The sequence below is a fragment of the Tympanuchus pallidicinctus genome, unplaced genomic scaffold (genome assembly GCF_026119805.1).
Source record: "Tympanuchus pallidicinctus isolate F22 unplaced genomic scaffold, pur_lepc_1.0 scaffold1, whole genome shotgun sequence".
NCBI lineage: Eukaryota > Metazoa > Chordata > Aves > Galliformes > Phasianidae > Tympanuchus > Tympanuchus pallidicinctus.
Window position 1 is genome coordinate 69,988,045 of NW_026294618.1, and position 25,839 is coordinate 70,013,883.

A 25,839-nucleotide genomic window follows, 5' to 3' on the forward strand; every position below is an offset into this window, starting at 1 on the left:
AATGATAGCTAACTTGCTTTCCTACCCAGTGCCATAGCATCTCTCCATTCCTATTGATTAGTTCTGTTGGTTTTAGGAAAAAAAGAAAGTTATTGGTCTGCTTTACACTGGGAACATGAGGGCAAAGTAACAGCTACTAACTTGCCAGAGCAGTGCTATTGCAATAGAAGTATTTCTGTGCTTAAATAACTCAGATTAGCATCCATATAAAATATTTCATTATAGACATGCTGTGCTGTAAGATGTATTGCATTTTAATAATATGAAGCATTTATTTCCTTCAATGACTGCTAGAAATATCAGAACAGGAACGCTTTCTTCTACATCAGGAGACACTTCCTGAGCAGTTACTGGTAGACAAACAACTGAACCTCAATGATATGCCAGTGCTGTCTGCAACTCAGCTCATTGATGTAAGTATTTCATGTTTTTCTCATTTTACCATTAAAAGTTCCAGTGTATATTCTACTTGGTGTTACAAAATAAATGAGATCGCAGATGTTTTTATCTCTTTTATGACTTACTAACCACCTAAAGATCTGGCATAAATTTATCTGAATTTGCTTCCACCACCAACAAATACAAAAATACTTTATTTTTTTAGTACGGGATTTCTTTGTTGGATGTGTGCTTGTGGGTGCTACAAGGAGAAGAAGCAAAATAAAATCAGTGTCAGAAGCTGTTGTCTCATTTTCAAGTGCCGGTACAATTTTTACCTTCTGTCACATCCCTGGTAGGCAGAGCTTGGAAAACAGAAGGAACAAAGAATTCCAGTTTCATGAAGAAAGATGCTACAATCTAGAAAAAGAAAGGGCAGGAGGAGCCTTTTGGTCACTTGTTGCAAAGAGCACTTTCTGTCTTTCTATCTTTAAAGTCAAACAACACCAATAAAAAAAAATGTTCATTCTAGTTCTGGGATCACTGCAGCTGATTGCTCTTCCAACTCATTTCTGGTGGTAGCCTGGAACCAATAACCTTGCTGTTTCTGCCCCATTGGCAACATATTTTTATCATCCAGTGATGCACACAAAACATATGTGATTAAGTGGCAACAACGTGTTGTAAAACAAAATATGCCTTGTCTGGGTTTCAGTTTAGCAGCTCATTACTCTTCTGTAATCCGGTGGAAAATCAGAAACTAGTAGCACAGCTGTTAAACTTCTCCCATTTGGGGTGTGTGTGTTTGTTTCAGAACAATGCTAGTTGCCTGTGGATTCTGGAGTCGTTACCTCTGTCTTTAATTGAGACTTTCTGTGGGACTGGGGAAGAATGGGAAGTGTCACAGTTGACAAGAGCTGGCGTCATGCCGGTTTTCCTTCTGAATTCTCTGTTGTCTAACCACAGTTCTTTCATTCTCACTTTGCAAGTAACAAGAAACTTGGAAAATGTAAACAAAAGGTGCATTAATGTTAGTTTTGCTTTCAAGTACTTGTTTAGATCTTTGCTTATAAGGGAAAAAATGAAATGTGAATGGCAAAATTACCTGTTTTTAAAAGGTGGAAGGGCTGTACATGTGCTTATGTACTGCTTTACGCTTTAATTGTTAAAGTAATCCTTTGAGTTCACTTTATTTGTGGAGCTGAGCTCTAGCTGCAGTAGTCCAGGAATGTTACTGCCTTAAATGGCATTTAAATTTGAAACCTAGCAGCTTTCTATCCAGTGTCATTTGTCCGCAGACCATTGTCATGTAGGTGGAATGCCACCCTAAAACCTTAAGTATATTCCTTACTATAAAAATACTTGCAATTGAATCGAGGCATGTTTTCATGAGAAGGTCATGTAAGTGGAAAATACATGGTGGTCTTCCCACAATGAGTTGTTTGTACTATCAGTTACATTAGTTTGCAGGCTAAAAATAATTCTGTGCATTCGTCTTTCACATCATAGATGTACATTTGTGATGAGAACAGAAGGGCCAATGAGTATGACTTCAAGAAAGCACTTGATCTACTGGAATATATTGATGAGGTAGGAAAATTTTTTTGAAGAATTTCTAATCCAGAAATGTGTTTTGACCATTTAAGCTAGGCTGTTGCATCTGTAGTTAGTTAAGAGCATACTGGCTTAGCATATAGTAGTTAAAAATAGTCCCTAATGTGTTTTTTGTTTTGCTTTTTAAGTCGCTGAAGATTTAATGCCAAATGTGGTTTAGATCATTGAAGAAAAACGACACTCATCTTCAGTTCCCATTTATAGTCTACTTTCTTTTTTAGAGCCTTGCTTCCCCACAGGCTTTCTGCAAACAGGACCAAGATTTGTTTTCAGTTGTTCTGTTCTTGCCTCTCCACTATTGGCAGTTTCCTCTGATTAGCATGAGATAATGTGGGATGAAGAGTTGCCAACTTTCTTGCACAGCCATAGCATTAAACTACTGATTTACTTTTTCAAGCTTGGAGTGCTCACTGCAACTCACTGTATGATCCAATAAATTGTCAGGAGTAACTTTAAAGTAAGCATGGGTAAATCAACATCTGAGAAACATCAAACCTGAATTAAAAGCTGCCTTCACTAAAAACTGAAAGCTGTATTATTTCAGTGAATTATTCCAGAGTTCTCCAATGAATGGTAACTGAAAATGAGAGCTTTTCTCAGGTTATTTCAATTCTTGCATCATTTTCCTTTTCTACATAAAAGAAATCCAAATTAAAATCTTCAGTAGTGCTTTATAAAGCCATTGTGATGTGTTTTGTTGGCCTTCAGTAAACTTGATTTGATTATGTGGAGCAAGAGTGATAATCCCTTCTACTAGGATAAGAGCATGCTTATCACAGAATGGCCAGGGTTGGAAGGGACCTCAAGGATCACAAATCTCCAATCCTCCTGCCACATGCAGGGCCACCAGCCTCCCCATTTAATACCAGACCAGGCTGCCCAGGGCCCCATCCAACCTGGCCTTGAACACCTCCAGTGATGGGGCATCCACAACTTCTCTGGGCAGCCTGTTCCAGCACCTCACCAGTCTCTCTGTAAAGAACTTCCCTCTGACATCCAACCTAAATCTTCCCTCCCTCAACTTAAAACCACTTCCCCTTGTCCTACAGTTATCTACCCTTTCAAAGAGTTGATTCCCCTCCTGTTTGTAGGCTCCCTTTAGGTACTGAAAGGCTGCAATGAGGTCACCCTGCAGCCTTCTTTTCTCCAGGCTGAACAAGCCCAGCTCCCTCAGCCTGTCTTCATAGGGAGGTGCTCCAGTCTCCTGATCATCTCTGTGGCTCTTCTCTGGACCCTCTCCAACAGCTCTCTGTCTGTCTTATACTGGGGACTCCAGACCTGAACACAGTACTCGAGATGGGGCCTCACAGGAGCAGAGAGGGACAATCACCTCCTTGTCCCTGCTGGCCACCCCTCTTCTGATGGAGCCCGTTTGCCTTCCGAGCTGCAGGAGCACACTGCTGGCTCATGTTAAGTTTTTCATCTGTCAGGACGCCCAGGTCCTTCTCTGCAGGGCTGCTCTCAAGGACTGCTCCCTCCAGTCTGTATGAATTCCTGGGATTCCTCCAACCCAAGAGCACAACCTTGCACTTTGCTGTGTTGAACCTCACTACGTTCACTCAGGCCCTCCTTTCAAGCCTGTTGAGGTGCCTCTGAATGGCATCCCTTTGTTCCACCATCATCAGCAAACTTGCTGAGGGTGCGCTTGATTCCGTCATTGATAAAGATGTTAAAGAGCACGATAAAAGTAAATAAATTATCTTAAATACCTTATAAAGGTATGTAAGATTTAGTTTAGGAAGCAATATAGAAGGTAGCTCATCTTTTCTGAAGACTGGTGATATCTCAAGAAAAGCACAACCTCTGAACAGGGAGACTGCTCCCCCAGCTGCTAATCCTTAAATCTCTGCTGGATCATTATATCAGGAGTTCATAACACTGTGTTCTAACATAAATGCTGCTCCGTGTCAGCTTGCTCAGTCTTAAGTTCAGTTGCCTTTTAGCATGTTAAAGTTGCCTGGAATATGCTGTTCTACAAACTGGCAGATGTCTGTGTGCTTTAAATTATACTCTTTTTTTTTTCAAACTGAGGCAGTCGGTCTTTTGGGGATGTAGAAAGTCCGAATTGTATGTTCAAATGGAAATGAAGTCTTCAGTGGTTCAACAGTACCATTGGCTCGTTTGTTTAAAGAGGATATTGTTTTTAACTGTGTTCAGATCTTGAAGACTACTTAATCGATGTAACCTGTGTCACAATAGTGATTTTTATTTTTTTAAGTAACAAATTTTAAAAATTACCTGTCTTTTCTCCTTCTGTGATATGTAGGAAGAGGAGGTGGATGTAAATGATCTTAAACTTAAAATTCTCTGCATGGCTCTCCGAAGAGATGGGTAAGTGCAGCAGGAATAAAAATCAGCAATAGTACCTGTGGTGGAGCTATCCAGAATTAAACAATAGGGCACTGTTACTCTTCAGCTCATCAAAAAGGGGCATAGCATGAGGTTTGTAAAGTATGAATAATGTGTGTGAAGCTCCCATAAAAGAATAACCTCTAATACCTCATTATCTTTGCTCACTGGCAACTTGCTATTCATTTTCAACACCAGAGAAAGAGCAGTGTAGCCATGCAGCTTATATTCTTAAACGCTTTGCTAAGGTAAAAACAGTGATCAATGCTGAAACTTTTTTCCATTTGAAGCATCTCAAGATGAAGCTTTTTAAGAGCAATAAGTGCAGCGATTGTTTCTATAAACTTGTCTTTCATTTGTTTTTGACCATAGAACCACTTCAACATGTTAATGGCTTTTTTTATATTAAGCTGAACCCTTGACTGTAAGAGATCAAAACCCTAGATAGATACTGCTTAGAAGAGCCACTATTATGGGTCTTCAATGCTGAATACAGGCTGAATCCAATGGGTCAGAAGAGTCTTTTCATCAAGCAGTGCTACTGTTGAGTAACTCAGATGACATTGTTTCCTTTCTTACTAATCTCCAGAAGTTACCCAGCTTTACCAACTCATGCCCATGTTCTGAAAAGACCTTAGAGAGGAAGGAGACAGTGTACATTCTAAATGCACTGTGCCATTTGTGATGAAAAAGTTTTGGATTCACGTTTGTGCACAGGGTAGATTCCAAAGGGCGGTGATCTGCAGAAAATAAATTCCTAGCTGCATGACTTACTGGCACATATGACACAAATATATGCAGAAAAAGCTTCACGCTATTGTAATTGTTTTCTTCCTTTTCTATTAATTGAAAGATGGAAGAATCTAGAACTCCAAAATGGCACCAGTCTAGAAATAGATTTGCATCCTGCCTACCCTGGGCCAAAAGCAGTTTTGTACACAATATTTGGGCCATTCAAATTATATGCAGCGTTGACAAGATTTTGCCCCGTTCATTAGCAAACCATGTACAATTAGAAAACACTTTGTCCTTAATTGTGTTTTGAAAACTTGATCTCCCAGCTGATTTTCCAGTCCAGCAAGGCTCACAAAGGCTTACAAAGAGGTCAGTTGTAACAGAGGTAGTGTTAGTTTTCTTCAGTACGTGGAATAAAATATTTAACATGTTACAGTTACCTGTTTTCTACTGCCACAACCACAAATGGTGGTTAGTTTCTTGGATAGAATAGAGAGCCTTGCTGAACATGCTCCTGACATTCTGGTAGGGCTTTTGTTGTCCCTCCTTTATACAGAGGAGAGGAAAACCATCACCAAGCCTTTCATGTTCCCTCCTTCCTTTCCTTCATCTCTTCCCAGTGGAGTTAACCATGAAGGTCCCCAAGTTTTGGAGTTAAACTGATATTCAGGATAAAACCATGACTTCACTGAGGATGTGACAGTATGAGCTTTTTCGAGCCAGGTTCAGATCTGAAAGTATCTTAAAATAAAATTTCTCTTAGAAAAAACAGGTTGTTTTTTTTTATTATCACAGATGAGTCTTGCATTCATAAGTCTTTCACATTTAATAACTAGAGAAACTCAGCTTGTATTTTTGTGCATGGTGTTAGAAGCCTGCAGCTTGTACTGTACAGTTTTTCCTCCCTTTTTTCTAATTAACTGAAAGATAAATCCCTGCTTTGATCTCAACTGTTAGTTATTGAGAGTGGGTAATTCTTGTCTTGATGCACTCTTGGAATAACGTAATAATGGTTAAGGAAGCCTCTTGCTCTGAGCTGTAACCACAAACACAGTGCTTGTGTGTGAACATGTATTGTCACCTTTGATCATTTATCAGATTTCCTGTGAATTTTTCTTGTTCTCATGTAATTTGCATTGCTGCAATTCTCTTTGCAAATTGTTCTTTGACTTTGCAGCTGGTCCAGTTCAGAAGGTAAAGATGATCCAATAGAAGCATCTAAAGATAGTATATTTGTGAAAATACTGCAAAAGCTATTGAAAGAAGGTAAGTTGAATGTAAATGTGAACTTGAAGTGCAGTTCATTCTAAAAACTGCTTAAAACTAGTATGTAGTAGCTAATACATACTTAGAGTAGCTAGTGTGTATTTAGAATAATAAAAACCTCCATATGCATTCTACTGGATAATTACAGTTATATGGGAATTAATTCTTCCTATGAATGTCAAGAAGATGAAAGAGATGAGCTGATTTCTTAGTTACAATCTCAGCACCTTCAAATTATTGGCTCAGTTGGGTGCCTGTCGGATTTTAATGCTTTCTTGCTGCACAGCAAAGCATGTCTGCTGCAAATAAATGCATCTCTTCTGTAAGAAGAAGGATTGTTAGTATTTAATCATCTGTCACCCTGAAGAGCACAAACTAAAACTCAAATGTTTTACGTTTTGTTTTCCCCCCAACATGCAAAATCAGAGTGGACACCACCACCACTCTCTCAAAGCTAAAACTGACTGTGGGAAGCTGTGGTCATTGAAGTTACAGTTTTTAATAGATTATGCCTTGGGAGGACAGGGAATAAGGAGCTTAAAGTGTAAAGTAAAATAAAACAAAAATTATTACTGCTACCTATGAACACTTTCCAGAGTTAAAACGGCACTACATGAGAAATATGAAAAATAAATTCTTCAGAACAGGTCTGGCTTTGTGTGCTCAGCCTGTCGCTTTCTTTCCTTTTTGTAAGATTTTCACAGTGCAGACTGAAGCATTGCGACTGATAATACCAGTATTGGTTATGTGACTGATATCTCCTTTGGAAAGTGCAATGTTAATACTTAAGTTTCATATGAAATGTTTTAGGTTTAATAATAAATTCAGTGTGGACAGCATCGGGAAGCTGTCTTTAGGCAGGAAGTATATTAGACTTAGTTTTATAGGATGCTTGTGTTTTACTGCATTTTTTAATATACATAATAGAGTTATAATTAGATTGTCTGAATTGCAAGAAAATGCAGAAATGAGTGCTTGCTTAAAATGATCTTAAATGCTAATGCACAGTACTGTTATCAGTTCTGTAATGAAAGGTTTTGTATTGCAGGAGTTCAGTTAAGTGAATATTTACCGGACGTGAAGGACTTTCTGCAAGCAAACGAACTCGGCTCCTTGAGATACAACGCTTACTTTGAATTTGTGTTAAAAGCAAACTATGAACTCTATGTTCACGGACAAACAGAATGATTGTCATTTTTTAAAAATACTTTTTTTCTAAAGTACTGTTGAATTCATGTATACTTTTTTTTTTTTTACAGTCTGTTTGGTTTTTGTTTTTGGGGTTTTTTTTTGCTAAAACTTTGTAATAAAGTCTATAAAGAGTAATATACTTGGTCACTGTCTTAGTTTCAGCTGGGTGGAATTGTTTTTTTCATAGTGTCTGGTTTGCTCATGTACCCAAGAGTAGTGCCATTGCAGAACATCACAATAATCAGCAGGTGGAGCGGGCTGCTAGGATTGAAGTGACACAGGTAGATTTGGACTGGCAAAATGAGGGTGAATTATTCCTAGCTCAGTGGGCCCATGACACCTCAGGCCATCAAGGAAGAGATGAAACTTATAGATTGAGGGGCGAGCTTGAATATGGGCACTATTGCATGGTTATCTGTGAGTGTGCAACACACACTGCAGTTAAGCAGTGGATAAAACCTTTCTGGTATGGAGAATAACAGCTGAAATATAATTACTTGCCAGAGCATCCCATATTTATATCGTATTCCCACAAACTCACCAGGGCAAGCGCCAAGTACTTACGAGAGTGGAAGCTGGATGGCTGGAAGCAGATTGTGTGCTCCATGCTACTGTTCAAAATTTGGTGCTTGGTTTTAAAAATCAAGTCTTGTAGTGACATGGCACCCTAAAAAGACTTGAGTTAGATAATGGGACTAATTTCTGAAACAATCTCATAACCATCAAGGCCAAAGAGCATGACAGTGAGTGAGCGTATCATATCCCCTATCATACACCAGTCTCTGGAAAAACTGAATGATACAATGGACTGTTAAACACTGTATTGGGAATAATAGGTTCTGGGGCGTTCAAACACTGGGACACATTTGCCAAAAGCCATGTGATTAGTCAGCACTCCAAGATCTGCCAGTCAAGCTGGTCCTGCCCAATGAAACCTCATATGCACTGTAAAAGGGGATAAAGTGCTGGTGTGTATATAAAAAAACATGCTGGGTAAGACAGTCTGTTATTCCAGCCTTGGGCAAAGGCAAGCCTGTTTGTGGGATTGCTTCTGCTCAAGGACCTAGGTGCACGTGGTGGGTAATGTGGAAGGATGGGGATGTCTGTGATTTGATGCTGGGTGAGAACAGACGGTAGTTTAAATTGTATGATGTTAAATTACTACATAATACTGCATGTCATCATCACGATTATGGTCGTTACATCTCTTGTTAAAACTATTACAGTAAGAGCTGCTCAGGTTAAAGAAGAACGAACTCCAGTGGAACCAGAACTAGCTTCTGCATGCAGTAACCCAACACTGAATCATCCCTTCTGCACTGATGAACTGTGCTGGCAGATGCAAAGTTGTGAACTAAATGAATACCATGAACAATTTACATGAATGGCCAGTAGGTCATGGGAATACTGTATGTGTAGATATATCAGAAAGCAAGATAGGTGATGGTAGTTAATTAGGATGTGTAGAAATTATGGGACCTGAACATGATGTAAACGATAGAGAATAAGGGGTGTCTTAGTTTCAGTTGGGATGGAATTGTTTTCTTTATAGTGTCTGGTACGATGCTATGTTTTGGTTCTGGGGGAAAGACAATGTTGATAACACATCAGTGTTTATAGTTGCTGCTTAGCAGTGTTGTAGAGTCAAGCCCATTCTCAGCAAAGGGCCCGAGGAGCTGGGAGGGAAGAGAATTAGAACAGCTGACTCAAACTGGCCAAAAGGATGTTCCATGCTATACGACATCAAGCAGAATGAGTTTTGAAGGGGGTGAGAGTTCATCTCTCACTCTTCCACTGCTCGGGGCTTAGCTGGGCATCAGTTTAGGGATGGTGAGCAATTGCTTGTTCACCACTTGTTATATGCATTATATACATATATATACATCCAGTCATAACTATTATTCTTTTCCTTTTTTCTGTCCTAGAACATAGTTTTATTTCAATCCTTGAGTGTTTGGGATTTTTTTTTATTTTTTATTTTATTTTTTTTTAATTCTCTCCCCCATCCCAGTGGGAAGAGGGGGAATGAGTGAACAACTGTGTGGTGCTCAGTCACCTGTCAGGTTAAACCACAGCAGTTTTATATTTATAAACATTGACACCTCAGTCAGGGGCGTCAGCAGTGTGTTTTCAGGTAAAAGAAAAAATGAGGTTTTCATTTTCCATGCAATAAGGTTTTCATTTTCCACGCATTTTGTAAACCCGCTGTTTTGTTGTATATTTTCTTTACTATGAGACCTGCCTGATAGTCAGGAAGTTGCAAAGACACACAGGGTGAAATGTGGGACGCACTGAAGAAAGTAGAAACCCTTGCTCTCGCTCCATGGGGTCTGTGATTTCAGTTCAGATAACACTGAACAGCATTAATGCTTGATGACTATATTTTGCTTAAGAAACACATAGTTCTTCTAAAGAATAACTTTACTATCAACAGTTCTCTTGTAGTCTGCATTGTGTACAGTCTGCTGCAGAAACTAATTTCAGTTTTGCAGTAACGATTGCTGTAAGGATAGCTGGCTTGTCACTAGTTGTTCAACTTGTCACCAAACACTATTGTCATTCAGATTCCTCTGACCCAGAAATACACCATTCTTTCAGTTCGTCCTGATTTTATATTTTACAAGACCAGGGTTACTTTTTCAAAATGCTCTTAACTGACATTTTATCCGCCTAATGTTCATAAAAATTACTTCTAGATTTCTAGAATGCATCTTAAAAATGAGATTTAGGAGCTCACCATGCAGGCATTCAGAATAACTGCTTGAATCGAGGCTGACCAGAAACCTCGAGAGCAGTTCATGAAAGTGGGTGTCCATCGTGATCTTCCTTACTTGACGACTTGCTCTTTAAGAGTTGATGTTGCTGTTAATTTTTAACCCTTCTGTCTCAGTTATCTCTAACATAGGAATAAAAAATTCATTTAATTTTTTATTAATTATTTTGATTGGTAGCAGATTTTGAACTTTAAGTTAAATGTTCCTTTAGTCTGATAGGTTTGCACCTTACTTTTGCAAGTAGCTCAACAGCCAGAGAATGAATGCAGAGCGAGTTGCATGCCCTTATGTTTTACTCGTCTGGCGAGTTGCCTGCTGCAACAACTTGATCCAACAGCTGAGAAGGTCAGAAGTTAAATTGGTTGAAGAGAATCCAGTTTCTAGTTTTAAAAGCACAGCTCCCCTTCCGCCGCTTCCCCTCCTCCCTGTACTAATACAGTAAGCTGGGCTGAAAGTCTGAACATGTTTGGAAGAATAACTTTATCTAGAGAGGTTCTAACTAATATGGAAAAGAAATGCATTAACAACTCATCTTCTCAGATTGTTCTAGGAAGCAGACTTTGCTCTCCTGCAGCCCTTTGTGGCTGATACCAAAGTGTGGGTATAAATCTGAGCTGTGGTTGCAAAGCAGTCAGTCATTTAAAACATTAGAAGAATTGCACCTGCTTGTTTAAATATTGCTTTAAGGGTGGTTTCATGTAATTGATGTCACATTTTAAGAGAAATGGCACAATCTAGCAGATGACTGTCACTGCGCTGAAATGTGTTCTACACAAACTTTTACTGGGCATGTTTTGCAAGAAAAGGAATCTCTGTAATTGACCATCCACAGCGAAATACTTCAGAGATACCCTTCTTAGAATGTCAGTAGTCTGTTAGGACTGACAGGATAAGCCAAGAAAGCTTTTTCTAGCTGTACACACTTCTGCTCATCCATTGCTGCCTGCTCCAATGCGCCTGGCGTCTTTGCTGAGATGTGTTTATTCCAGTTGCTGTAAAGGCATTCCCCAGGTTCTCAGGAAACGATCAGCCATGTAGTCTTTACAATTAATGTTTTATTCTGCTGCTGGGTTAGGAGGTATTTGGCATTTGTACAATGCCTTTCATCTGACTATTGCCAAAACAGAAGGCTACAGGCAATGAGTTTACTTAAATATAACCTCATTAAAATAACTTCCATGCCTAAACTGAAGTTAAGTGTTCTCCTACAAGGAATGTTAAGTTGGTTCACTATTGCATTAGGAAGCTAGAAAAGCTGGGGATTTGGGGCTATCCCTCCACACTCTGTTTCGTTATGTAATAAGCTGTTCTTTTACAGCACTCTTGTCTCGGGTTACTGTACAGCAGGATGCCTTCGTTTATCACTGCCCATCAAAGGTCATGCAAGAGCTCCAAATTACTTCCAAGTGCAACAGAACCAGAAATAAAGTTGGGCCTCAAAACATTCAGGTTTTGATAAAAACAGCCCAGGGTGTATGGGCAGCTCCTGTACAGAACTGCATTTCATATTGTTTCTTAAAGTGTTGCTTTTTCATTAATGGAAAATACGTGCAGCACAAAACGTCCACACTTCTGTCCTCTGCTGTTATAGGAGCAGCAGTTCATCAGCTCTCATTTGTGGTAAATTTCTTAAGTCACTTACTGTAGATAGTGGTTTTCTCTGTGTTCACTTTTGGAAACTAAATTCAAATGTTTCCTGACTTGCAGCCCAAATCAAATAGAGTTAAATATCTGACCTACCTGTGGAGAGCTATGCAGAACTAGAAGAATTTCACACCAAGCACTTTGCTGTAAACTTTATTTGGGCTGCCAGAAAATCAAAAGAAATTAGGGGAAGAGTGGGTTTAGGCTTGTGTTGTGTTTCATTGAAGGACCATTAAAAATGTTTACATCTCAGAAGTGTTAATGTTTTAGGCAGGATTTCTGTTATAAACATAATTTGATTTCAGATCCAAAGCCCGCTCAATGCAAGTGGCCATATTTTGGAACCCGTGTTACAGTTCTGTAAGTAGATTCAACGGCCGCAGTTCTCTTAAACTGCTTTTCTGGCTTCCAATTTTTCAAGTCCCAGTTATAGATGACAGAACTGAAGAGCAGCACAAGAAGCTGAAAAATAGTGTGAGAGAAAAGCATCTGTTATCCCCATGTACTTCAGTACAATAAAGTGACAAGAAACGAAAACATACAGCTGAAAGAAATAGGGAGCAGCCAGAGGTGAAGAGGAATGCTGTCAAGACAGAGGATGCAAAAGCTGAAAAAAAAAGTTTGCTTCTCTTGACACTTCTTGTTCTGCATGGCAGTGGAGGAAATGCCTTTACTTTGAGGAGTAAGTAACTTCCTCACAGCATGAATGCTTCTGGCTTAACTCTTCTTTTTACCTCTTCTTCCTCTTCCTCTCTTGACTCCATGTTAAAGTTTATAAGTATTTCCCTTGACCAGCTGTATCATTAGAGAATATCTTGAAGGCTGATTTACATGGACTCATGTGCAAGGCTGCAAACTTGCTTGTTACCTCCTCAATTCTTCTTCTGACGTGATCAGAATTTCTGTATAAAGTCTTCCACATCTGCCACACAGAACCTGTTAAAATACCCGTAGCTGCTGGAGATGGACAGTTCCTTTTCACTTGCACAGTGCCTTTGCTTAATCAGAGATGGTTTCTCAGTGAGACTGCCCTCATTTTAAGAGGCTGAGCTGCTGTGCTGGACAGGGGGTGGTGTGCTGTACCCAGCAGAGCTCAGCAAGCCAGAAACAGGGATGTGGTAAGGGCACCAGCATTCATGGCCACGTCAGGCTTCTGGGACCTGAGTCACCTGCGTCTGTACCTTCCCTGCTTTGCCTTCAGACATTTCTCTGTGATCATCATATACCTCTATTTTCCATTTTAAAAATAGCACCCAGGAGAAAAATATGTGACAACTCAGAACGCAAAGCTGTGACTTTGGGGCTGTTTAATCTGGGGAAAAGGAGGCTGAGGGGAGACCATATTGCTCTCTTCAAATACCTGAAGGGAGATTGCACTGAGTGCAGGGTTGGTCTCTTCTCACTGGTGACAGGTAACAGGATGAAGGGAAATAGCTTCAAGATGCACCAGCGGAAGTTTAGGTTGGAAAAAACTTCTCTATAGAATGGAATGGGCTCCCCAGGGAAGTGGTTGAGTCACCATCCTTGGATGTGTTTAAAAACCATTTGGATGCGGTGCTCAGGGACATGATTTAGCAGAGGGTTGTTAGTTAGAATAGTACGGTTAGGTTGTGCTTGGACTTGACGATCTTGAAGATCTTTTCCAGCCTGAACGATTCTATGACGCTGTGATTCTATAACTCTAGGCGGGCTGCCACCACGTCCCACAGGACGGCACAGCCACAGCTCAGCCTCTAACATGCTGCCCTTCCAGCTGCCCGTCCCTTGCCTGGCACAGCCTGTACCTGGCCTCACGCTCCCTCACAGGTGAGGCTCGGAGGCTCCGTCCCCGTAAGGAGCCCCGCAGCCGGCCTCCCCGGCCCCCGCGGCCTCCTCCCTCACGCCTCACTGCGCTCCCGGCTCCCGCACGGCCCCGGGAGAGGCCCCCACCGCTTCGTCCTTAACGGGCCCGGCGGTGCCGGGGGATTATTTCGGCCCCGGCCCCGGGGGGGGCCCGGCAGACGCTCCTTATACGGCCCGGCCTCGCTCACCTGGGCCGCGGCCAGGAGCGCCTTCTTTGGGCAGCGCCGGGCCGGGGCCGCGCCGGGCCCGACACCCAAATATGGCGACGGCCGGGGCCGCATTCCTGGGGGCCGGGCGCCGCTCCCGCCCGCCTCGATAAAAGGCTCCGGGGCCGGCGGCGGCCCACGAGCTACCCGGAGGAGCGGGAGGCGTCTCTGCCAGCGGCCCGACGCGCAGTCAGCACAGGTAGGTGGGCGCCGTGCCGCGCCGCCCGGCGTCCCTTCGCGGGGCCGTCGTGTGGTCCCTCCGTGCGCCCCGCCGTCACCCTGAGCCTGACGGCCCCGTGTCCCGCAGACAGCCAGCAACATGTGTGACGAGGACGAGACCACCGCGCTCGTGTGCGACAACGGCTCCGGCCTGGTGAAGGCTGGCTTCGCCGGGGATGACGCCCCCAGGGCCGTGTTCCCCTCCATCGTGGGCCGGCCCCGCCACCAGGTACGATGTTGGCCCCCTCGGGGCTTCCTGCGGGGTCCCTCGGCCCCGTGTGCGGAGAGGGGACGTGCTGCTGCCCGTGGAGAGGTTGCTGAGCCCCCGTTTTCCTCTCCTGCAGGGTGTCATGGTGGGTATGGGTCAGAAGGACTCCTACGTAGGAGACGAAGCTCAGAGCAAGAGGGGTATCCTCACCCTGAAGTACCCCATTGAACACGGCATCATCACAAACTGGGACGACATGGAGAAGATCTGGCACCACACCTTCTACAATGAGCTGCGTGTGGCCCCTGAGGAGCATCCCACCCTGCTCACTGAGGCCCCCCTTAATCCCAAAGCCAACCGTGAAAAGATGACCCAAATCATGTTTGAGACCTTCAACGTGCCCGCCATGTATGTGGCCATCCAGGCTGTGCTGTCCCTGTATGCCTCTGGCCGTACCACTGGTGAGTGCAGTCATCCCAATGGACCCTCTTCCCCAAGGACACCCAGGACCGGGCCTCTGCAGTCACCAGTTGCTCTGCCCCAGCACAGATCTGTTTGTGGGCTGCTCCTCAGATGGCTGCTCTTTGTTTTCACAGGTATTGTGCTGGACTCCGGCGATGGTGTGACACACAACGTCCCCATCTATGAAGGGTATGCCCTGCCCCATGCCATCATGCGCTTGGATCTGGCTGGCCGTGACCTCACTGACTACCTGATGAAGATCCTGACTGAGCGTGGCTATTCCTTTGTCACCACGGGTAAGCACTGTTCCCTCCTCCAAAATGTCTCCCCACATTCCCAGCTCTCACACATCAAGGAATGCTGAAGCCTCTTGCTGCACTGCAAGCCCTGGGAGCGCTCCCTGTCGGGCATTTGCTTATGGCTTGTGGTCTGGAGACCCAGCAGACCTATGGAGGAGTTGCGAGTGTTTCCTGTTCTTTCCCTTCCTTGCAATCACTGATGCCATTGCTCCCTCTAACAGCTGAACGTGAGATTGTCCGTGACATCAAGGAGAAGCTGTGCTATGTGGCTCTGGACTTTGAGAACGAGATGGCCACCGCTGCCTCCTCCTCCTCCCTGGAGAAGAGCTACGAGCTGCCTGATGGACAGGTCATCACCATCGGCAATGAGCGTTTCCGCTGCCCAGAAACCCTCTTCCAGCCTTCCTTCATTGGTGCGTGCCCCCCTTCCCTCTGTTCTCCCCTGCCAGTTCTCTGCTCTCTTCTGGCACAGAGCTCCTGCTTAGCACTTAGCTCATACTTGCTCTTCTCCTGCCCCCAGGTATGGAGTCCGCAGGGATCCATGAGACAACCTACAACAGCATCATGAAATGCGACATTGACATCAGGAAGGACCTGTATGCCAACAACGTCATGTCTGGGGGTACCACCATGTACCCAGGTATTGCTGACCGCATGCAAAAGGAGATCACAGCCCTGGCCCCCAGCACAATGAAGATCAAGGTAAGGCTTGAGTATCAAGGACCTGCACAGAAGTCTCCAGGAGCAGCCTTTTCTGGTGCTCCTGTGAACAGTGCGTGGGGCAGCATGTACCCCATGACATCTGTGGTGGCTGCAAGTGTGCTGATCTTGTCTCTCTTGGCTTTCCTAGATCATTGCCCCACCTGAGCGCAAATACTCTGTCTGGATCGGTGGCTCTATCTTGGCCTCCCTGTCCACCTTCCAGCAGATGTGGATCACAAAGCAGGAGTACGATGAAGCTGGCCCATCCATTGTCCACCGTAAATGCTTCTAAACATGTTTACATGATCACTTTGCCAACCACACTCAGGATGACAACCTTGTAGGTTCCAGGTTGCTGAGGACCTGCACCAGCCATGCAACTTTCTATTTTGTAACAATTTCTGGTTACTGTTGCTGCAAAGCTCCATGTGACACAGTGTATGTAAAGTGTACATAAATTAATTTATTTTACCTCGTTTTGTTTGTTTTTAAAACCAATGCCCTGTGGAAGGAAACATAAAACTTCAAGAAGCATTAAATCATCAGTCATTCTGTCACACCCCTAATGCAGTTGTTTCTGTCGTTATTTCCCTGGGCTCGTCCATCTCTCGCTGACGTGGGTCTGGGTGCTGGGGTTGGGAGTAGGGGTTGGGGCTGTCCAGGGAGAGATGGCATGGGGAGGGTGATGGGATCCTGCTGGGGGGGCTTAGCCCTGCTGTGGGCTGCAGGAAGCTCACTGGTGCAGAGAGTAGTCTGGGATGCCTACAACACGGGCGCCCACTGCACTGTGTTTCTCCCATGCCCAGTAGGGAAAGGGTTACAAGTGTTGCTCGTTCTCAGCTTGTGAAGGATTTTGTTGGGCTCAGCCTGCCAGAGCAGGAGCCAGGCATGCCTGTGCAGCTCCGAGCTGTGATGGACAGAGGCAAGGCCACAGCTGAGGCCAGGTGGTGGGCACAGGTTAAATTAAGACCTTTCCACTCCACTTATGGAAAGCCCTCCTGCACTCACCCTGTCCCCAGGGCTGGGGGCAGCCAGGGCCACTTCCTCACCCCACCTGACACGCAGAACTTTGCCTGCACAGCCAAGACCTCCTGTGGCCACAGGTTCATGTGGATTCCCTGTGCCCTGGGAGCCCAGGGGGCTTTCCCTACCTGCCCTTCGGCCCCCAAGGACACTGTGGGAGCTGCCTTACCTATCTGCCTCCTCTTAAATGGCCCTGGCAGGAAGGCTGCACTTGGTTTGGGGCTGCTGTTCCACATTACCACTGCAGTGGGGGCAACACTGCTGGAAGAAAAGATGATTTTCAGCTGAACTTCCAATCCGGGGAGGTTATTGCTCTACTGTGATGATGCTAAGAGTGTGTTCTTTCTCATTGTGATGATTTTGCCCTCGTGTGAATACGCTTTCCAATAGCAGCCCAGTCTCCAAAGAAAATTTCTGCAGGAAGAGACACTACCTGGTGTGGGAAGTCCCTGTGCAGCCCTACATGCTTCAAGCTGAATGGCTGGGACTGGATGGGACAGCAGGATCATATCCTTTCTTAAAAAGACAAACAGAAGTTGTTGTTCAGTGGTACATACTTCAACAGGGCTATGGAGAGCTGCTTACCCAACCCTTGCTACTGAAGGGTACTGATCTGAGATTTTCCTGTAGCTTAAATGGTGCTAAGTTCTTAAGTGGTCATAGGATCAGTAAGGCTGGAAAAGACCACAGATCATTAAGTCCCACTGGCAGCCCCTCCCCACCGTGCCCACTAACCATGTCACTCAGTGCCACCTCCACACATCTTCTGAACACCTCCAGTTCACCAACTGTGCTTCAGAGCAGGCAGGATGACACTCTCAGTGTCAATTGCATCCTGCTGAAGAGCTTAACAGTGCAGTTTAACAATGGACTGATTTGTTGGTTTGGTTGCTGAATGAAGATGTTGAGATGCCACTGAACTTTTTGGAGATTAATTTCAGGACTGAACACATTCGTAATCCTGAAACCAGCCTTTGATTTGGACTTGGCATTTGCAGGAAAAAGATTGTTTGGAAACAGATGAAGAGAATTTTCAGCAAAGGGAAAATGAACACTTACATCACTTTGAGTCTGGTCTTCACTGACCAATTTCTTAAGAATTTCATCATCCTTCATGCTCTTGGGCCAGTGCTGCTGACAGGAGGGGGAGGATCATCAGAGCCAGCATCCTCAGCATCTAGGAATGTGTGCTATGAGTAATGGTGACACTTTAGAGAACTGCTTTGTTTCCCCCGGGCTTTCCCTCTTCTCCATGTAGAGTTCACTTTCATCCCTGAAAGTCCAACTTTCTGGACTTCCAGCACTGTCTGCTCCTGGTGGCCTATCCCATAGTGCCACAGGGACTGTACCAGGCACAACCTTTTCCCAGTCATGTTCTGAAGCCAGCTCTGTTGGCTGGGAGGCAGCTCTGTCCCTGGGGTGCTGCAGTCATCCAGGAAACAAGCCTATGCTATAACTCCACTTCACAGGGCTGCATGTATATAGATTCCTGTAAGCAGCTTTCTTCTTTGGCATATCCCTCCAGCCCATTATACCCTCTCAGCCCTACCTGCTCTCTGCTCACCCTCTCTTAGCTTCCAGCAGCTTTTCCCTGCTCCAGGGAAAACAAAATTCTGAAGATCAGAGAAAAGTATGATGGCTTTATAGAAGAGCTCTCGTGTGCTCAGGGGTGAGCAGATCAAAGCCAGTGGCATCATGTGCCCTTGCAGCTCAGAAAACCAGCTGTATCCTGGGCTGCATCAAAAGAAGCATGGCCAGCAGGATGATGGAAGGGGTCTTGCCCCTCTACTCTGCACTGGTGAGACCTCACCTGGAGTACTGCATCCAGATGTGGAGTCCTCAATACGGGAGAGATGTGGACCTGTTTGAGAGCATGCAGAGGGGGGTTGCGAAAATGATCCAAAGGATGGAACATCTCTCCTATGAAGACAGGCTGAGAGAGCTGGGGCTGTTCAGCCCAAAGAAGAGAAGGCTCCAGGGAGACCTGAGAGTGGCCTTTCAGTATCTAAAAAGTGGCTGCAAGAGAGAAGGGGACAGACTTTTTAGCAGGGTCTGTTGTGATAAGACAAGGGGGAAAGGTTGCAAACTAAAAGAGGGGAGATTTAGATTGGATATAAGGAAGAAGATTTTTTACAATAAGGGTAATGAAGCACTGCAGGAACAGGTTGCCCAGAGAAGTGGTGGATGCACTGTACCTGCAGACACTCTGGCTGGACTAGTCTCTGAGCAACCTGATCTAGCTGTAGGTGTCCCTGTTCACTGCAGGGAGTTGAACTAGATAGGCCCTTCCAACTCAAAAGATTCTATAAGACCTATGATTCTATGACACTATGTTTGTTCCTAGTCCTGCTCATGGAGACATAACCCCATCTGCCTTGATTCAGTGCAGTGTGGCAGATCTCTCCCCTGAGGACTGAGCTGTACTTGCAGAGATGGCTGTGCCTGCTTGGCCCTTTCAATGAATCAGCTTTTGGTTATGTTGCCCAAAGCAGAACCCTCTGCATTCTACTCCAGGCGAATGTGTGTTAAGGGATGCACCTCTGGCCTTTCCCAGGGAAAAGAGGTGGCAGGAGCTGGTGACCCTTCATCTGACTCCTCCTGAACCACTTTTTCACTGGGAAAGAGACAACAGAATTTTGCATCTGATTCAGACGGGATTGGTGCAGTCAGTGCTTTCTCTGAAGGAGTTGAGATTCCCCTGGACTGCTGCCAGCCCATGAAGTAGGCAGGTGCTGCTGGGCTGCCTGCCCACGGTACTCTTTGGGTAGAGTTTTCCAAGGGTTTGCTGTGCTGTCATGGGGCCTGCGGCAGCCACTGGGTAGAAGAAGGGCTGATGGCCACCAGTGCTGCCCCAGGTGATGCACCATGACAACAGGACAGAAGTGTATTGGTTTTAATCTCCATTTTACCTTTTCCCATCCCAAGCTCATCATGGTTTTCCCCCTGACCATAAACAAGTCAACACTCCCTGCGGTCTGTTTGTTACCAGCAAAATGGCTTTTCTTTTTTCTGACTCAAAGGAAGATAACAAGGAACAGCTAATGTTCATGGAAGATTGTGAGATGTCGTCACGAAGGTGTTTGGAGAACGGGAAATACTTGCCATCCTAAATTTAGCCCCTAAAGTCATACAGTCCAGTTTCCTGGCACAAATACCAGGGAAAGTCTAGAAATCTGAATGTCTTCCAAGCACGGCCATGACCCAGGGGCTGCCATGGCCACCAGCTGGGCTGGGACATTCCCATACTAGCTGTGGGGTCTCCTCCTTTAGAAATCTCCAAAAGCCACCTGGACATGGCGCTGAGCACCCTAATCCAGTGGCCCTGCTTGAGTAGAGGATGGAAAAGATGGACCCAGATGGTTCCTTCCAGCCTCAGCCATGCTGTGACCCTGTGATAACTCCTGTAAATCTTGGCCAGGGCCCAGTGACCAGTGCAGCTTGCCCAGATTGGTGATGGTTCTTCATAGCCTACGACTCGCCTGGGCAAAAGCTGAAAAAGGGCTGTGGGCAGGCCATGGGGTACACCAGCTGGGTGTGCATCAATGTGTAAAACTAAAAGGGGCAGGATGATATGAAGCAGTGAGCAAAGAATAACTTAGAAAACACTGCAGGGTCAGCACACGGCAGGGACTGGGAGATAGAAGTAATGGGGTCTGGGGCAATCTGCAGCACATTACTGATGTTCTCCCCATTTCATGCCGATAGAGGCTCCCCAGAGGCCCTGTGTTGATATTGCACTTAGTATTAATTGTTGCCATTTGTGCAGGTGAGGTTTGGCTGATCACACCTTGTGGCAGTTTCATCCCATTTATGGAGTCTCAGACAGGCAGCACATGAGACAAGCCCTGTGTTTATCTCCCCGCAGATGTGCTGAGTCCTGTGAGTGGTCCTCATTGAAGCCACCAGAGGACAACAGATCTGCTTAGTGTCCAAGGGTTTGCACGGTTAGGGCCTGGATTATGAAACACAGCCACTGAAATAAAAACAATATTAACATCTAAGGAGGAAATGCCTTCTGACATAACCACAGGGGCTGCCGCCTTCTTCAGTGGCAGCGGCTGTGCTGGTGGCATGCGGGCAGGCTGCAGCCTGGGAGCTCTGCCCTCTGTAATCATAGGCTGCGTGCAACCAGCAGGACAGTGAGTGGCCTTCCAACACTTTTGGAGAAATCACCATCGATGTGCTGACCACATATGGGCATGGTGTTTTTATATGGTAAGTGTAACCGTGAGCAGGCGTTGGTATTGCTAAATGAATATTTAAAGCAAATGTCTGATAAGTTCCTCACAGGCAGTTTGACTTGTGAGTCACGTTGCAGAGTCCCCAACCTTGCCCCTCTCTATTTATAAGTTCATGCCTTGCTATATCTGACTCGCTAAATAAGCCTTCCAAACTGCAGCAGGGATTCTGGGGGCGTATTATGGGACGTGGGGAGTGATTTAGAAGAGCGAGGGGAGCTGGGGAGGGCACTGCAAATCTCGGTGTGCCCACTGCCTTCTGAAGAGCAGAACTCCCTGCCCTCAGTCTGACCCACACAACTCCAATCTACTGGCACAGGCTGGGGGGAGCTCATGGCTGTGCTTATGACAGGCAGGCAAGAACTGCGGTGAGGTTACTCCAGGGAATACCCATATCATCACCCTCTGGAGGGCAATGTTCTTTCTGGTTTTACATTCTCCCAGTGGGACCTCCAGCATTACAGTGCTGTGAGCATCAGAGTGGCATTTACCCAGAAGGAAGGATGGACCTCAAGGTATTCCTTTAAGGGCTTCACCCAAAGGCAGCTCACTCCCAGGTCCTGCCTAGATTTTGGAAATGCTGCACTTCTTAATGTGGCAGACACTTTCTTCCCAATTTCTCTGATTCTATCTTGCACAGCACAGGGAGAGATGGTATTGGCTCTAGAAGGGAAAGTGGGGCGCCAAACAGTGAAGTGGCCACAGCCTTAAAATGTAACCAGTATAACTGACTTAAAGATAAGGAGTTGAAAGGAAAAATAGGACTGAAGGTGAAAAAATAAGGGGGGGGGGGATATAATTGATTTTCCAGAAAGTTTTTTTTGATTAAAAATCCAAAATAAGTGAAGTACTTGAGATGGCATGTCTATGTCTCAATAGAGATTTATTTATTTTTAGATCAGCTTTCATAGATAAAGATATAAAGGTTTTATGGTTGTCCTCCCACAGCAGATTTCCAGACCATTGCCTGTTGTTTGGCTCTGTCCACAGTGTGTTTATTTAAACAGTGTCACACTTTTCTTGGCAGGAACTCCTGATGAGAGTATAGGAGAATATATCTTCTTCAGGAGGGAGAGCTTAGCAGCATGTTGAAGGAATAAAGGGTTGTTCTCTGTGCCACTGGCTAGATGCCTATTGTAGTTTCTCCACCAGAAAGCAAGAACACATTTCCAATCCACCAGGATGCAGAGGGAGAATCCTGACCTGTCCTGCTTGCCTCCCCTCCCAGGGTAAAGGGCAGATACATTTAAGGAGCTCTTTAAGATTGTTTTGGATGACTGCATGACCACCTTTTCCCCTGTTGGCTACCTCTCAGTGGTGACCTTCTGCACAACAGAAGGTTTACACTGGTAAACAAGAGACCTTCAGAGTGTCATCTGGAGCTTAGAGCTTTTTGGTGAACATTCATTGCTGAAGGACTTCACAGGAAGGATTTTACAGCAGAGCAAGGCAAAGTGTAGAGCGTTCATTCAGCTTTGTCCACAGAGCTTTTGGGAGCAGTGGGTCCTGTATACAGAGCACAGTCTGCACAGGGTTTGGTGTGCTGGCAGCCTGGGCTGGATAAAAACCAGCAAGCTCAGGAGGTGAAAGTTAGCTTGAGAACACTCTGTGGAGCCAACAGGTTGCCTGTGCCGAGGAGATAATCCATTATAAACAATAAACAGAGATGTCAGCACTCTCTAAGGAGGCACTTACAAGTGGTGTTCATTTTTTTTCAAGGATGCCCATTTGCCAGATCTATCCTGGAGATGATCTGTGATTCTCCAATGGATGTTTTCTTAAAACATGGACTTCTTTCATTGGGCACACAATTGTGCTTGGTCCCCTTCCTCTGAAAAACACAATCCTGGCACCAACCCAGATGACTGCGTGTTTGAAATGTACTTTTTCTAAGAGTGCTGTTGTGTCTGGAGATGCTGTGTGTGAGTGGCTGCCCTTTTTGTGTCCATCCTTGGAAGGAGGCTACTGTACTGGTGAATTTTAGGATGGAGAGCACTGGGAAGGACCAACAGGTGTGCGGAGAGAAACATTTAAGCTGGAGAGACCTGGGAAACTCTTAGTAACATTTGCTTTTTGGTACTAAAAACAGGCACTTTGGATTGCTGAGCAGCAGCTTCCTCCTACGAAGCCTTTAGGAGCCAACTGGAAATCTCCAATCAAACGCTGAGCCCAGAGTTGGCTGCTGGTGGCTTCATCCCATCCCATCCTGCTGGCACAGCTTGGAGCCGGAGAGCTTGGCCACACTCGGCCAAAGCTGCAAAGCTGGTGTGCGGTTGGCAGTGCTTAGCACGTGTGTGCATTCAGGCTGCTGGCTGAGATTGCTAGGAAGCCAAAGGAAGAGGCAGCCTAAGACTTTAATCCCCCTCCTATCTGGAGGATAAGTTAACCCCAGCTACACTGACATTTTCCAGCCTGAAGCCAAGTGGCCGATTACGTGCCTCGTGCTAGCGGCAGAAACCTGTACAGATGGAACTTACACATCTGCAAACCCCAGGGGGTTAAAAATAAACCCCACCCCACCGGTGGCTGTTTCATGTCCTTTTAGAGGTGTGCCATGCTTTTCATGCATTTCCATTCTAATAATCCTCTGTGAGACCTGAGAAAATGCATTGGTGGCATTCTGATGTTTTGTTCAAGGCACTTTTTAACTCCTGCTATCTGGGCTAGCTCCCCTCCACAGAATTATTTCACCAGAAGTACATTTGCCATCTATGTGCCTTGTTCTAAACTGGGAGCTACAACATGTTTACCAGCACGTTTATGGCTCTCTCTGCCACTGCTGTGCAGTCAGCAGCAAATGACTGAGTGTTTCTCAGCAAGGCAGAGACTTGCTCTCTGGAATGAGTAAACCATTTTTGCTTCTTTGCCTTTTTTTTTTTCTCTTTTTTTCTTTTCATGCTCCAGTGCAGGGAAGCTTTGTTCAGAAGAGCACCATCTGAGCAGACTTCTTTGTGTCATCCCTGCTAAGTGGTGTCACCCATTTTGGTGTGGGTGTTCCAGCAGGTCCCTGGCTCGGGCATTACTCTGAGCATCTGGGGTGTCCTCAGGAGCGTGTCCTTTGCAGGAGGAGCCGTGCATGCACTCTGGAGAGCAGCAGAGCAGAGCAGCTGGGCCCAGACTTACAGCTTCTTGGGCTGTTTGAGATGTGGGTGGGATAAGGGAATGATTGTAACATGTGGACAGCATTTGGGTGAAGGCAGAAAAATGAAAAGACAAGTAAAGCCTTTGTGGATCCTGCAGTGGAGGGGAGAAGCTGTGGTTGCTGAAGGAAGGGGCTGACAAGGTTGCACTGCTCTGTGTTTTGGGGCAGGGACAGGTGAGTCACTTGGGTATGGAAAATGAGGAGAGCAGCAAATTCAAAGAGCCCCTTCCCCACCACATGAAAGGGGACAAAGCTCCTTTCTTGAATGCTCACCTTGGGGAGACAAGGGCAAAGGGCTTCTTTCCCTCTGAGTGGAAGGAATGGAGGAAGACAAGAACTGGAACTAGAACAAAGCTGGGAGATATAAAAGAGTGAAGTTTGAGGAAAGCAGCAGTATGAGCAGGTCATGGCTATGCAGCTGGTGCAGCTGTACTGGAGCATGCCCTGCTGCTTCTGCAGCTGGAGCAGGGCAGGGAGCTCAGGACAAGGGCTGGGTGTTAGAAGGTAACCCCCAAAAGTAAAGCTGCATGAAGATGGGCTCTCTCTGCCAGTATCCACTGCATCCCAGTCACTGTTGGTTGTACCCAGCCACTGCATGCTGCCTGAAACCCAAGAGAGCCTGGACAGCCTCCAGGAGGCAGGCACTATTCCCATATTGAGCCAGTCTTGCTCTTTCCCTGCTAGCACCCAGCATGGTTTGCCTTCCTGGGGGCTTTTATACAGGGCTGCATTCCTGCAGCAGGAGCCCCCAGCCAGTCAGCGCAGCCGAGGCCATATTAGGGACGCTGCTCACCAAACCATGGCTGCATGCCCTCTGCACCTCCCCAGCAGGACTCTCTGTGGGGAGGAGGAAGGTGGGCAGGTGGGAAGTCTCTCCTGCTTGCCCTGCCTCTCTCCTGGCTGGGTGAAGGCCTAGGTTGTGTCAGGCTCAGTGGGCAGACTGCTGGGGTGCTGCTGGGGCTGGCACCCTGGCCATCGCCCTGCTTCTGGCTCTAAGGTCTGTTTCTTGCAGGGACCTCCTTGACCTGGAAGCAATGATGTACAGCACTGTAGTGCTTGAGGAGCAGAAAAGTGGGAAAAAATGGCTGATAACTGTAAAAAGGAGAAGATACGGGCAAGTCCACTGATCCTCCTCTAGCACCTGCTGCTACAGAGCATGGAGGAAGGCTGGGCTGTGGGGTCTGATGCCAGCTCTGCCATCAGCATGTGGAGCTCCTGACTCACCTGGCCTGCCACCTGCAAGAAGCCAATGATGGGGACTAGAGGCAGAACTAAGGCCCTCCTGGGAAAAGGCCTTTAAAAGTGAAAAGCATGTTTAGAATTCATGTTCATGTTCAAATGATGTCTCCAGATTTTTAATGAAGGAAAACAACAGCAAAATATGTGAGGGAGGAAATTCTTATAAATACTGTAGTTCTTCATTCAGGCATCTGTGGAGCTGAAGCTACTTAATAACCGGCTACTCTCAGCCTGTGTATGTAGATCTCTGCCATGAGGCACTGAAGCCAAAACTCATTAGGATTAAAGAAATAAATGTTTACATAGCT

At 45.5% G+C, this 25,839-nt stretch overlaps 2 protein-coding genes across 2 annotated transcripts in view; both read left to right on the top strand.

Annotated features, from left to right (window-relative positions):
• NUP133 (nucleoporin 133) overlaps positions 1-7,638 on the top strand; it is a 30,362-nt gene extending 22,724 nt beyond the window's left edge. Inside the window, exons 22-26 of the mRNA XM_052684466.1 lie at positions 295-413; positions 1,888-1,968; positions 4,259-4,323; positions 6,254-6,342; positions 7,391-7,638. Of these exons, the coding sequence (XP_052540426.1) occupies positions 295-413; positions 1,888-1,968; positions 4,259-4,323; positions 6,254-6,342; positions 7,391-7,530 (494 nt within the window). The 3' untranslated portion in view covers positions 7,531-7,638. The remainder of the gene's footprint in view (positions 1-294; positions 414-1,887; positions 1,969-4,258; positions 4,324-6,253; positions 6,343-7,390) is intronic.
• Positions 7,639-14,069: 6,431 nt separating this feature from the next.
• On the top strand, positions 14,070-16,455 carry ACTA1 (actin alpha 1, skeletal muscle). The gene is made up of 7 exons (XM_052684531.1): positions 14,070-14,198; positions 14,307-14,447; positions 14,563-14,887; positions 15,023-15,184; positions 15,409-15,600; positions 15,708-15,889; positions 16,038-16,455. Exons 2-7 carry the CDS (start codon positions 14,319-14,321, stop codon positions 16,179-16,181), a joined length of 1,134 nt encoding a protein of 377 aa, XP_052540491.1. The 5' UTR covers positions 14,070-14,198; positions 14,307-14,318; the 3' UTR covers positions 16,182-16,455.
• Positions 16,456-25,839: the final 9,384 nt, after the last annotated feature.

What these genes read in the sequence shown, in the direction of transcription:
- ACTA1 (XM_052684531.1), top strand. Translation starts at nt 14,319, where the DNA reads ATGTGTGACGAGGACGAGACCACCGCGCTCGTGTGCGACAACGGCTCC. An exon ending in CTTCCAGCCTTCCTTCATTG is followed by an intron (nt 15,601 to 15,707) that starts GTGCGTGCCCCC and finishes TCCTGCCCCCAG; the next exon opens with GTATGGAGTCCGCAGGGATC. An exon ending in CCAGCACAATGAAGATCAAG is followed by an intron (nt 15,890 to 16,037) that starts GTAAGGCTTGAG and finishes TGGCTTTCCTAG; the next exon opens with ATCATTGCCCCACCTGAGCG.